General features: G+C 37.2%; 1 protein-coding gene across 2 annotated transcripts; it reads left to right on the top strand.

Annotated features, from left to right (window-relative positions):
* The first annotated feature begins 1,012 nt into the window (after positions 1-1,012).
* Positions 1,013-14,114, top strand: LOC137935196 (ubiquitin C-terminal hydrolase 12). Of its 2 annotated transcripts, none has more exons than XM_068779886.1 (32): positions 1,013-1,177; positions 1,481-1,544; positions 1,753-1,900; positions 1,997-2,154; positions 2,377-2,642; positions 2,768-2,986; positions 3,080-3,188; positions 3,277-3,392; positions 4,035-4,133; positions 4,735-4,844; positions 5,765-5,839; positions 6,050-6,128; positions 6,293-6,439; positions 6,555-6,635; positions 6,726-6,845; positions 7,480-7,602; positions 7,707-7,784; positions 8,117-8,205; positions 8,295-8,403; positions 8,616-8,684; positions 9,146-9,256; positions 10,243-10,298; positions 10,421-10,598; positions 10,702-10,803; positions 10,896-10,967; positions 11,811-11,876; positions 12,275-12,340; positions 12,430-12,516; positions 12,601-12,717; positions 12,948-13,022; positions 13,122-13,208; positions 13,531-14,114. In XM_068779886.1, the coding sequence occupies exons 1-32, from the start codon at positions 1,148-1,150 to the stop codon at positions 13,570-13,572; spliced, it is 3,348 nt and encodes a 1,115-aa protein (XP_068635987.1). In that variant the 5' UTR covers positions 1,013-1,147; the 3' UTR covers positions 13,573-14,114. The 2 variants fall into 2 exon arrangements, with proteins under 2 accessions (XP_068635987.1, XP_068635988.1); XM_068779887.1 differs by having other exon boundaries at positions 12,604-12,717.
* The last annotated feature ends 108 nt before the right edge of the window (positions 14,115-14,222 follow it).

Below are 14,222 nucleotides of genomic sequence, written 5' to 3' on the forward strand. Positions count from 1 at the left end.
GATATCATAAAAGGCGAGGTTAAATTTGTTCATAAAAATGATTGTTCGTATTAGAGCTTAAAGAGTTGTTGTTCCCCTTATCCAACAACTATTGTTGCCAACTTCCCATTTATTTGTGACATTTGACCTGACATCCTGAATCTTAACATTAGACAGAGATGTCTAATAAAAGGATGGAATGAAAGAGGATCTTGCAATCAACATTTTTATGGAATATCCTTATCAGAATATTTATTAATCATGATGATAATTGAATATAATAATAGTCTCTTTATCACTATAATTATTAAGAGAAATATAAAATGACTTAATATTGATAGCAAATACATTATTGTTCCCAACTATAAACTTTAATTATCTAGTCAAATTGACCTATTTCATGTGTTTCAATTAAATGCTTTAAAATTTGTAGATTAACTACAATTAATCCTTATGGTGGTTTCTACCATGATCATGACCATGGTCACCAATTTTAGATTTCCATCCAAGTTACTTACAATAAGATAATTTTATAAAATGTTCTGATACTTATTATTATAAAATATCATGGGAAGAGGGGGGTGACATACATTTTAGACGTATGAATCAAGATATAATATCAATATTACCATTAGAGTAGTTTTTCCCGATACTCGAATTCGGATGTACCGGATTCGGGTCAACCGGATCGCCGATAGAGTGGAAAAGAAAGATCGATCAATCATCACAGATGACGGAAATTTCTAAAATTGAGTTTATATTGAAAAAAATTACAAGAAGGGTAAATGGGTCCCAGTTCTGTGCCCACCTGGTGGGCCCTAGTCGTCGTCAAGGCGATCCACATACTAACGTCCGGGATCGTCCGGGAAAGAATACGAAGGAACTACGAGAAAAGTCTACTGGCACTGTTTTGAAACGCATACTTGCAGACTCTCGCAGCAGCTGCTCCGCCCTTTTTTTTCTTCCAGGGTATAGTTACGGAACTGACCCTCCTCGAATTAAAACCCCGGGCTCTTTTCCGGAACCATTTTCTCCCCCTTGTTTTTTTCCCGGTGGGGTGTCTTATTGCAACGACAGAAGGAAGCCCTTCTGCCTCTGCGCCTCTCCAATTGCTGCCACTTCTCACTCCGATTCTGTCGATCGTTAGGCTCTTTCTCGGACTATATCCATGACTATGATGACTCCCCCTCCCTTGGATGTATGGACGACCGACCTTTTTAGGACCGTTTCTGCTACTTTTTTTTTTTTTTGTTTAATCTGTTTGGGTGGAAACCTAGAAATCTATGTGCGCTTGTCTGTTGTACATGTTTTATTGAGTATTGGTGGAAAATTTCGATTCATTTCGGTTACTAGGGTTTCCGTCGCGATTCGCAGCTATCTGAATCGGGCTGCAATTTTGTAATCCTGTTGCTGGTGGGGTTCGGTCCTAGGGTTTCGATTTCGCTGCGTTGTGTAGTTGGTTTTATGAGATCTGAGGTCTGACTTGCCTTTCATTTTGCAGCAGGAGGACGACGAGATGCTGGTGCCGCATTCCGATTTTACTGACGGACCTCAGCCGATGGAAGGTAGAGCTTGTCTTCTACGTAGTTTCGTTTGTTTTGTGGATTAATCGTGTCCAGAGTGAGAATTGGACTCACCAGGAATCAAGGATTTAGTTCTGGATAAAATGGAGTTTTTTGGTAGATCAAAATTAGTCCTTCTAAGTGTTTTTGAAGTTGTTCTTCGATGTTTGGATTCTGAATTGTTTTGATTTTCCGTGCTTTGGTCCGGCAGTGGCGCAACCAGAGCCTGCCAGTACGGTGGAGAATCAGCCAGTCGAAGATCCTCCGTCATCGAGATTCACTTGGAAGATTGAAAATTTTTCTAGGTTAAACACCAAAAAGCACTACTCGGACGTTTTCTTTGTTGGTGGTTATAAATGGTATGTTGATCTTCTCTTCCTCCTCGCATTTGGACTCTGCTGGAGCTTTCGGTTTTAGATTTGCTGAAACTCTGAATCTACGTTTGCTTTGGGTAGGCGAGTTCTGATTTTTCCCAAGGGAAATAATGTGGATCACCTATCTATGTACTTGGATGTTGCTGACTCGGCACAGTTGCCTTATGGCTGGAGTAGATATGCACAGTTCAGCTTGGCGGTGATCAATCAAGCTCACCCTAAGTATACTATAAGAAAAGGTATTTTCTCAATCATCTCAGTGGTTTTTATGCATGCTCTTTCTGTTCTGTGGTGCTTTTACTGAAGCTATCATTCGAGGAAGAATTTATTTTTCTCCCTGGAGAGGTTTTGGTTTCTGGCAATATACTCGTTTAACTATTTTATATCTCTGATTTTTCTCCTAAGTTTGAATGGACGTTCTCATAATTTGATTCGTAACACGAGGGATTTGTATAATGTAGATACACAGCATCAATTCAATGCACGGGAAAGTGATTGGGGTTTTACATCATTCATGCCTCTCAGTGAACTTTATGATCCATCCAGAGGATACCTTGTCAATGATACTTGTGTAGTTGAAGCTGAGGTTGCCGTGCGCAGGGTAGTGGATTACTGGACATACGACTCAAAAAAGGAAACAGGTTATGTTGGTTTGAAGAACCAAGGTGCAACCTGTTACATGAACTCTCTTCTTCAAACTTTGTACCATATCCCATATTTTCGTAAGGTTTGGATATGGTCCTTTTGATGTATTCTGTTTTTCATAACTGCCTTTTTGGTTTATTCGGTTGGGTTGACTTCATTATCGTTATAAATTGAAAAGAGAACTTTTTGTCGGTTTGTGTATTCCAGGCTGTGTACCATATGCCCACAACGGAGAATGATATGCCATCTGGAAGCATTCCATTGGCTCTCCAGAGCTTGTTTTATAAGCTTCAGTACAGTGACAACAGTGTCGCGACAAAAGAGCTGACAAAATCATTTGGATGGGACACATATGATTCTTTCATGCAACATGATGTTCAGGAGCTCAATCGGGTCCTTTGTGAAAAGCTTGAAGATAAAATGAAGGTTTTTTTTCTCTCTGGAAGAGTTTCAAGGCACATGTCTGCTTTGAATGTTGAATGCTTATAACTCTTGATGTCCTTTTGTTTTTGGTCTTAGGGCACTGTTGTGGAGGGAACCATACAGCAATTGTTTGAAGGTCATCATATGAACTACATTGAGTGCATCAATGTGGACTATAAATCTACAAGAAAGGAGTCTTTTTATGGTAATTTTCTTCTCAGAAAAAAAAATCAGTTAGGGAAAAATTCCTGGCAATGTCGCTCATTTTGTCTATTTTATTTTTAACTTGACAGATCTTCAACTGGATGTGAAAGGTTGTCGTGATGTCTATGCATCCTTTGACAAGTATGTTGAAGTCGAGCGCCTAGAAGGTGACAACAAGTATCACGCAGAACAGCACGGTTTGCAGGTCTGTCACCTCAGACATACGTTACTGAAAAGTCATTTATGGCATTACCATTGAAATACTTGGCTCATTGGCCTTCCATTTGTAGATAATGTATACTTGTCATTTATTAAGATTCAGGTTGGGTTGTATGAGTCTGCCCTGCCTCCCTGAATGGTTTCACAATTTGGGTAGGCCAGTTGTTGTTTGCTGATCTGGATTAATTGACTATGACATCTGCCCATGAATGAAGCTGCTGAGTATTTATTAAAATATCAGTAGTCCAGTAAGATAAGCTGATGGCTGCTCTTTTCATATGTATTTTTAACTTAAACTTTTTTATTGTTGGATGGATTTTTAAGAGGCTGGTGGAACTTTATGCTAGTTACTATTACTATATTTATCATTTGGGAGTTACTTAAGATGTGCTGCATATAATTATGACATGGATAGAGAGTTTACCCTCTTTATGGTCACATCATTTCTTTGTGTTCTTGTTAGCTTCTACATCATATCCTAGTAACTCTCTGAGTGCTAAATTTTATGTTGATTGCTAATGTCTTTGTTAATTTTATTTCATGTGAGACCAGTATCAATTATTGAAACATCTTTTCATTAGCAACGGTTTTCAATTGTGTTTAATTGTGGGCACTATGATTGATTCAGGATGCTAAAAAAGGTGTCCTATTTATCGATTTCCCCCCTGTGTTGCAACTTCAGCTAAAACGCTTCGAGTATGATTTCATGAGGGACACAATGGTGAAGGTTGGTATCAGAGGCCGTCATCTAAAGGAAACTATGAGTTTCTTAGTTATATTTGAGTCTTGTAAAAATCTTATTGATTTTTTAGCACAGCCTGCTGCTCATGCTTCCCAAGCTAGTCTTTGTTCTGTTTTAATGTGTACGACCCACTGAGTTCACTGAACTTTGTCCTTCTCTATCTAGATTCTTTATTGTTTCAAGATTCTGCCTCTTTCTTAAATACTCTCAATTTCTTAAAAATCCTCTTTTAAGTTCCTGACATAATTGGTATATCAGAGTTCCTACGGGATTATTTTTCTATCCATAGGAGCATTCTTTTTTTAATAAACTTGTTTTAGAAAAAAAATCATGTGAAATTTTTATATGATGCTCTGAGAAATAAGCCTCATTATTGACTTTTTTTTTTCAGAGGAAGGGTAAATTATTATAAAAACTATACTTTTTGGAGAGTGCTCCCCTTATTCTTTCATTTTTTAAGTGTATTTTGATATTATTTTAAAATCGCTCTTTGGTCAGATAGGAAGAAATTTTTTATTGCCTTTGGACATCAAATATTATTTATTACTCTGGATTATTTACTCGTATATTATCTTTCCTTGTGCAGATAAACGATCGATATGAGTTCCCATTGCAACTTGATCTTGACAGAGACAATCGGAAATATTTGTCTCCAGAAGCAGACACGAGAATCCGCAATCTTTATACACTTCATAGGTATCACTTCTAAGTTTGGTAACAATAGCCAACAATGCCTTGTTTTTAATGCCTTAAAATTATGAATGTTTTACTTTCCTAAACGTGCTAGTGCTACTTGGGAGAAATGAGACTTAGGGATTGCTGAAGTGGCCAGCAGCAGGCATGAGATTGTGATTGGGCTTACTATATCTTTCTTAGAGTTAATCTATAGATATTTGATTCTGTCAAAACTTTTTTGGTAGTGATATTAATTATAAGAAACTTCTTTTTATCCAGCTTCCCTGTGCTTCAAATTTATGGAAAATGTAACTATTAGATTGAATCTGTAAGGGCTCCTTATGCTTATTATTTCTAGACACAGTAACTGCCTGGGATTAGGTCTATATGAGTATCTGTAAGGGGTGTGCTTAATGTGATGAATGCTTCTGACTGTAGCCTCTCATTTGTCTGCTATGTATAGAATGCCGTGGTATAGTTATCTGCTGTGGGATGCTTTTAATCAAGATGGTATCTGTATGATAGCAACATGCATATAGGCCTGCATGCTGTAGATGATGTTGTTTCTGATTAGAACACATTGAGTGTGCCATTGAAAGTGCACCATTTTCTGCTTTCTGTGAGATATGTCGGTTTTTTTCTCTAGAAAAATTGCTTTAAGGGCTTTGGCACGACAAATTCTTTCTCAGAAATAACTGCAAACTCTTGTACATTTTGTTATTTTGTTCATCGTGTCAACTATTTTCCTTCATTCTCTCATATGACTGGAAATGACTTTCTTTTGTGCCTGCCTTTTACAATTATTTACTCATGCCAAGTAATGTTTTGTGTGTCATTGCCAATTTTTTCCTTTTTGAAATTTGTATTGCATGGTGAGGATGTCAATAATTGTGGTCATGAATTATTTCCTTTTAATACCATTTGTTATTGTTTGTTTGCAGTGTTCTAGTTCACAGTGGTGGAGTGCATGGTGGACATTACTATGCTTTTATTAGGCCAACTCTCTCCGATCAGTGGTATGTTTTTACTTTTTATTGGTATGACTCACAAATTAAGAGCATGTTTTCACTCTTAAATGTTTCATTATTCATTTGGGAAGTTATCTTTAGAGAATTTTCTGTATTTCCGTAGTTTTTAAGTGCATGGAATTGTGCTTCAATTCTTTTACAATTTCTGTTTGTGATATGACTTGATGGGTCCAATGTTAAAGTTATTTTTTCCTACAGGTTTAAGTTTGATGATGAAAGGGTAACTAAAGAAGACATGAAAAGGGCATTGGAGGAACAGTATGGTGGTGAAGAAGAGGTGACATTATGCTTTCTCTCTCTCTAAACTTCCCTCCTGTTGTCATCCTTAAGACCGGATAGGATTTGTAACTAAGAAATAAAGGACCGCTTATGATTTTGTTTCAGTGCAAATTTTTTCTTCTAATGCATGTTCTATTTTGTTCCTTTTGTTTTGCTCAATAGTTGCCACAGACAAATCCTGGATTCAATAACACCCCTTTTAAGTTTACAAAATATTCAAATGCATACATGCTTGTGTACATACGTGAAAGTGACAAGGAGAAGATAATTTGTAATGTGGATGAGAAGGACATTGCGGAGCATCTTAGAGTAAGTTGATTCCCCGCCTTCAAAATTGCAGGTTTTTGAAATTTCTATTTGTTATTTCATGAGACTTGTGGTTTCTGAAGACTCAGAGCTGAGCACTTTCAATATACAATTCCAGATAAGGTTGAGGAAGGAACAGGAAGAAAAGGAACACAAGAAGAAGGAGAAGGCTGAGGCACATCTTTATACTATTATAAAGGTCTTGTACTGTTATCTTTTTCTTGTTTTTAGTAGTTGTCAACTGAGATTTCCTGCGAGGTTCCTTTAGTTGATATCTGGCATGTGTCAGGTTGCTCGAGACGAGGATCTTACGGAGCAGATTGGAAAAGATATTTATTTTGATCTCGTTGACCATGACAAAGTTCGAAGTTTCCGAATTCAGAAGCAGATGCCTTTTAATCTCTTTAAGGTATCGTTTTTCTTGGTTCTCGTTCATTTGCCCCTATCTATTTTGTTCTTAGATCTCTTCTTATTTTTCTATTGATGGATTGCTTTTAGTCAAAGAAAAGAATAAGAGATACGTGGTTGTGCAGTATTTCAGCTTGTGCTATTTTGCTAATATTTTGGTTTCCACGTGTAAAACTTTTGTTTTATGAGAAAGAGTTGCTTTTGGAACTTTCTGGAATTTGGAAGACACTTTTTCTGTGCATCCTCACAATGTCATACTCTTTTGCCTTTATTTTTCATCGATTTTTTATTGTTTTTTCCTTTTTTGCTTCTTATTATTGTCATCATTACTCAGTATTTGTAGTTTTTTGTTGGTTAATTAGGAAGATAAAAGAAAATCTGTTCTTCCTCATAAGGAGTCTCATTTTTCTTGTTAAATTTTGTGTTACAATTTCCTTCCTGTAGCACCATATCTCCCAGGCATCTCACGTTAATAAATTTCAGTAGTTTTCTATTTTTGAGATGGCGGATGTGACTCACCTTCTTGTAGAGATGTGCTCGGCTAGTTCTGAACTGCTGAAGTTGCAGTTGCTAATGCAAAATGCTATCTTCAGTTTTCAGTGTGTGGTTGTTTTATCGTTTTATTTATTATTCAGGAGGAAGTGGCTAAAGAATTTGGAGTTCCTGTGCAAAATCAACGCTTTTGGTTGTGGGCCAAGCGTCAAAACCATACATATCGTCCAAACAGGCCATTGACTCATCAGGAAGAAGCTCAGTCAGTATGTATTTTAATTAGTTACTGGGTTTTGCTATTTAAAAATATATTAGAGTTGGCTGGACAAGATGCATTTTCAAGTTTATAATTATTTTGGTTCATTCATAGGTTGGTCAATTGAGGGAAGTATCAAACAAAGCTCATAATGCGGAACTGAAGTTGTTTCTGGAAGTGGAACTAGACCTGGTAAAAATGGGTTTCTTATATACTTTTCAAAGTGTGTTAATTTTTGTAGGAGGAAGGTGGCTGCTTTCTTGTGAAATTAAATATGTCGTGTAGGAGCTTCCATAATTCCATAGTGTGCCGGTGCACCAATTTTTTAGAATTGAAACTCTATACCCATTATTATTCTCAAGTTCAGCTGCCTCTCCATCTCACAAAAATGAAGAACTGCCATTGCAGCCAGGGTTTTACTCGTCTCTCATCACTATCTGCATTCTTGTACTAAAAGCGAATATGTAATAGAATATCCATCTACCTTCACATAAACTAATAGTACATTACTGGCTTGAATACAGGATGCACGCCCTCTTCCTCCACCAGACAAAACCAAAGAAGATATATTACTGTTTTTTAAGCTTTATGATCCTGAGAAGGAAGAGCTCAGGTATTAATTGTGTTTATGCCATTCCAAATGGCTGCTGTGGTTGGTATTACATATTGAACTCATGCTGTCGTTTCCTATGGCGATCCCAGATACCTTGGAAGGCTTTTTGTCAAGGGTGGAGGGAAGCCTTCAGAGATCCTCACAAAGTTGAATGAGATGGCTAGTTTTCCTCCCAACGAAGAGATTGAACTTTATGAGGCATGTTTACTGTCATATTTTTCTGAAAGCGGATACACATTTTTATTACATTTAAATTTTCTTCTGATTGGAAGCATTAAAATAGCAAATAGCTGATGCATTTATTGCTATATTACTTTCTAGCTTTGTTGGGAAGCAACTTTTGTTACTCCAATCTGTCCTTATTTGCATGGTTTTATTTCATTCATTCTTTTCTGATTTGATTGTAACAGGAAATAAAGTTTGAACCAAGTGTCATGTGTGAGCACATTGACAAGAAGCTTACATTCAGATCGAGCCAGGTAAGTACACTGACTGTTCGGATGCCACATTTCCAGATATAGCTTTATACTTAACATGTAGTCAACAAATATGGTCTGACCTGCAGCATTCCTGGGAAGTACACTTGAGAGGACCATATCTTAGTTATTTGCGCTTTCTCATTGAGTACTTCAGAAAATCATATATGAGGGAGGGAATCTTATCTTCCTCCACATTTGTTTCGTTGGACAGAAAAAAAGAGTTTCCACATCTATCCTCCTCCTCTCCTGGTGCAGGGGGGTGCCTTTACAGAGGAGAAGGGGAGAGGGAGCTCTCATCCTCCACTTCCATGCCTGGGGAGGGGCTGATTCTCCTCCTGTGATTGAATTAAGCCATAGTTGAAATGCAGCATTGGAAATATGGCTTTGAAGGGATATGCTTAGAAAAATTTCACATACCTGTGTATCTAGATCAAAGTCTCATGTGGTTTATTGATATGCAGCTAGAAGATGGTGATATCATTTGTTTCCAAAAATCACCTGCAAGTGAAAATGATAAGCAGTATCGCTATCCGGATGTGCCTCAATTTTTGGAATATGTGCATAATCGACAGGTTTTTTTTCATGTTTGTTTTGTCTCTGCAAATGATTGTTTTGAGATTATTTAGTTATCACGGATTGATTTTTTTTTTTTTTTAATGCACAAACCAGTAGTTTAAGCTCTGAATCCTTGTACATGCATGAGGTTGAAACTGCATAGTTCTTTATGTGCTTTGTTTAGGCAAAGATTGGGCTTAGGGTTAGCACAGTACTCTTTCTAATGTTTGGGATTGTAGTTGCGTCCTGATAGTAGGAGCTTTATAATGAATTAATGAGGTTATAAAGTTGAAAAGCCTTTTTTTACGCCCTCAATTGTTGAGTGTGGTTCCACCAGGACAATAACATCTGCCATTTTGAGCCAAAGAGTAGGTAGCATATTCTGAAAGTGAACACTTCTTTCCAGTTTGTGGAATGTTGATTACAGGCGCCCACATTATCAACTCAACCCACCTTGAGCCAAAGACTTCACAGTAGAAACTCTTCTCTGTATGGATGTTGGGGAAAAGGCTCAATCCACTGAAACATCATTGCTTTACTTGATTAAAATTAGTATAGTATTCAATGAGCATGTGATTTGGCACCATAGTCAGAACCTGGAAAGAAGAAAAGAAAAAGACAAAGAAAATACTTTTACTGTGTTTAGTTAGCCACAGAATAAGACAAGAAAATGAAAGTGAGGAAGAAAATAAATTTCACTCTCATACTCTCCAACAAATTAGTGATTAATTTTTTTTTCCATTTTATATCTCCCAGTTGGGGCCTCACGATTGCAGTCATTATAATCCATTTAGTGCTCTATTTAAAGTGCCTCTGGTAGCTAATGGTCCATCCTTTACCATCAAACATAAAAGGATAACTCATAGAAGTAAATAGAACTTTTATGGTGTTTTGAGGCAAGAAATTGACATCTATTAGAGTCCAAACTGTCGTTGAAGCGCACAGTTTTGCTTCATCTCAACCACAAATAACTTATAAGTTCTATGGTTGATGTTTATTGTAGGTTGTCCATTTCCGCTCTTTGGAAAAGCCCAAGGAAGATGATTTCTGTCTAGAGCTGTATGTATTTAAAATTTTTTGGTTCAGATATTCTTTTCTCTATCCTAGATTTTTTCTCTAGATGGTCAAATATTATGTTGTCAATTATGTCTTCCCTGATTATTTTTGTATTTACTTTCCAGGTCAAAGCTTTTTACTTATGATGATGTTGTCGAGAGAGTTGCCCGCCAACTTGGTCTGGATGATCCAACCAAAATTAGACTGACATCTCACAATTGTTACTCCCAGCAACCTAAGCCTCAACCTATTAAATACCGAGGTGTAGAGCATCTATCAGACATGCTGGTCCACTACAACCAGGTTTTGCATTGAACTTTTTCATGTTTCATGCTTTCCTTTGTTGTTCTTCTAATGTATCTGCATCATGTTTAGACATTCTAACAAGAACTAGCTTGTGAAGCAGACGTCAGATATCTTATATTATGAAGTATTGGACATTCCTCTGCCAGAATTGCAAGGCTTGAAAACTCTCAAAGTTGCCTTCCATCATGCCACAAAGGATGAAGTCAGTCTACCGGATTGCGTTTATTATCTGTGTGTTTTAGCTTTTGTGTTTGTTTTGGGTTATCTCTAGATCTTTTGCGTTATTGGTTGCAGGTAATAATTCACAGCATAAGATTGCCCAAGCAGAGCACCGTTGGAGATGTGATTAATGACTTGAAAACCAAGGTAACTTGGTGATACTCTCGTGTGGTATTTACACTGTTAATGGATTGGGCCTTTGGCTCAATGACCACATGGGGGTTTTCTAGTGTGAGGTCTTGGGTTCTAAGTCTGACAGGGTTGAGGAGTTTTCAACAGTCCATAAAAAAAAAAAAAGATTAAGCATCTTATGTATGGATGACTCCAATTTTTTGAGAAAGAAATGGTGGCTGTATTTCACTCTGCTGGTAACATTCATGTTTGTATTAGTCATGGCATCAGCTCTTTTATTTGCCTATCCTTTTGTTTGATCCGTACATATTTAAAGGACATACTTTTTTTTTTGTAGCTGTCTACTTGCCTCTTGCTTCCTAGAATTAGATCAACACTTCACCCCTATTATCTAATCACTTGCTGGAACTTGCCTCTCCTAGGAACGTTATTTTCTTCTTTTTTGGCTTTCTGTCTCTGTTGTATTTCTTGTCATCTACTCTCCCCTCCTTCCAGAGTCTTCTTAATGGAATTCACCTTTCTCTTCTTAATTAAAATAATAAAAAAAGATTTAATCACTTGTTTGCTGAAACAATACTCGGGAGAAGGACTAATTTGAGGAACTAGTGAATCCACTTGCTTTCTTCCTTCCTGCCCTGAATCATTTTTTACCTTTTTCAGAAAAAAAACTTTTTTATTAGTTTTACTTATATTTTATTATATTAAATCAGGGTGTGCAAACACAATTGACATGTGGCCTGGGGTCTGGCCCTAATAAGTGTCTTGCGGACTGTCTATACATCAGTAGGCAAAAATATGAGAACTTTTGGTTTGTTTTTTAGTACCCTTGATTTTAAGTTTGTCTGCAATTTGTTACAGGTTGAGTTGTCTCATCCTAATGCGGAGCTTCGATTGCTTGAGGTCTTCTATCATAAAATCTACAAGGTTTGCCTTTATTATCTTTACAGGTTCTTGTAGGATATTGTTTGCAGAAATTATTTTCTCAACTGAGGGGGAGCATTTTGAGCAATGTCTATTAGCTAAAAACTTAGGGGTTTCTTTCTGTTCTAAATGCAATTTTGAAATACATGACATTGTGATTTTGGCATTGCCATTTTATTAGAAGTGATATTTTAATCAATGATTACCAATTCCTACCAAAAGCAAAAGGCAAAAAACGGAAACATTAGAAATAAATGTGCTCTTAGTTGATCACAAAATCTTAAAATTTTAATAATCCAGTCATTATATCAATTTTGTGGTCAGCCTAGGACAAAAGCCGATTTACTGAGCCAGTCTGTGACTGATCCTAAAGGTTGGTGTTTTCCTTATCATTTTTACAGATCTTCCCCCCCAATGAGAAGATTGAAAACATTAATGATCAGTATTGGACGCTTCGTGCAGAGGAGGTAAGACTTCCTCTTGTCCACTAATCCTTTGCTATCATTCAAGCTGATTAGTGCCTAAAGTGGTTCTGAGACTCTGCTAATTGCTGCAGATTCCAGAAGAAGAGAAAAACCTTGGCCCTCTTGATCGTCTGATTCATGTGTACCACTTTACCAAAGATGCATCTCAAAATCAGATGGTAATAAAATATTCATTGTTTTAAACTAACTATCGACACCATGTTTTTGCAAAGTTGACTAGAATCCTCTTTTGGTTTCAACAGCAGGTTCAGAATTTCGGGGAGCCTTTCTTCTTGATTATCCATGAGGGAGAAACGCTTGCTGAAGTGAAGGTGCGAATTCAGAAGAAATTGCAAGTTCCAGATGAGGAGTTTGCTAAGGTATATGCTGGAAATCTCCAACCAATTGTTATATTGTGAAATAGGTCTCTTTATGTAGAGAGGATGGGCTGTTTTTGTGGAGAATTGTGGTTGCATTATTTTGTCTTGTTCCTATTTGTTAGTAATGAACCATTTCTAAAACCTATCTCAGTTTCATTTCTTAAAGAGAGTGTTTGTTGAGGGTGCAACTTTCCTGATCCTTTGGATGGTTTTCTTAACGTTCTGTACAGTGGAAGTTTGCGTTTCTATCACTAGGTCGCCCTGAATACCTGCAAGACTCTGATGTAGTCTCTAGTCGTTTCCAGGTAGGCCTTGTTAGGGTTCTGATTATGAGTCAATATTCATTTCTGAAATAGAGTGCAGGGTTGGTAGTCATTTTACTAACTCTTTTATGTTGCACACAGAGAAGGGATGTTTATGGGGCCTGGGAGCAGTACCTTGGTTTGGAACATTCTGACAGTGCTCCAAAACGAGCTTATCCGCCGAATCAGGTAAGTGGTGATAGCTGCACGTGTAAGCTTGTGTAATTTGCTGCCTTTAAAGTGAAACTCTCCTGTCAAGTTCTCCCCATTGGGCTATCTCGTGGTGCTTTATTACAACTGAGCAAACTAAAGGCTAAATATTGAGACTAATTTTTGCCCCACTTTTAATTATCATAAGGCTGAGTCCATAGGTCAGAGATCCAACCTATTGGTTATTGACATCCTTGAAATATGGGCTTTCAACCTTTATCTTTTCTAAGGCCTCAGTACTGGCTTATTGTTTCTTAATCCTAGAAGAGAATCATTATATCCCTGCATTCTTCTTTTGCAGAACCGTCATACATTTGAGAAGCCTGTGAAAATCTACAACTAGCAACTTGCAAAGAACTTGTGCAACAGCGTTTGGCTGAACCCCACTATTGCCTTTTCCAGTGGTGTGATATGTGAAGAATGGAGAACAAATGGAAGGCAAATACAAAGCATTGCAGAGGAAGAGATTTGTCGGGTTTGGTTATTGATTTTGTTGCTATTGTCTTCTTGTCTAGTATTTGGGTGGGGAGAGGACATTTATCCAAGTGAGTGTGCTTGTGTCGTTTTTTTTTTTATCAGCCCCCATCCCAGAGCTTACTATTCTGTTGTTTTCAACAAGAGCTGCTGCCCCTTTCGGTGAGAACTGTCTCACCTGCTTCTACTCTCAATTCCGATGTAATTTAGTACATAAGAAGATTTTGAACTAGGGGATGTATACAGGGTATAGATAGTTGGTGTCTTTTGACATTTTTTTTTTTTTTTGCTTTTCAGTCTCCCTTTTGTTTATTCTAGCTTCATGCTCAGGGGATGGGGGTTGTATAATGGTTGGCCATCACTAGCTGTTAAAGTTGTTTAGGTAATTAATTATGTCTTACCTTCTTTGTAGCACCGCAGCTTCTAAGATTGCCGACACAATGTCTTTGTTGTATGTCATTTACTAACGTTCATTTTGGTATGTTAAGCCTTTGAAATGGCACCAATTTGGTCATTAAG

Source organism: Aristolochia californica, unplaced genomic scaffold (assembly GCF_029961685.1).
Source record: "Aristolochia californica isolate CCGP_79_NKW_82.1479 unplaced genomic scaffold, dmAriCali1.0.hap1 SCAF_6, whole genome shotgun sequence".
Classification (NCBI taxonomy): Eukaryota; Viridiplantae; Streptophyta; class Magnoliopsida; order Piperales; family Aristolochiaceae; genus Aristolochia; species Aristolochia californica.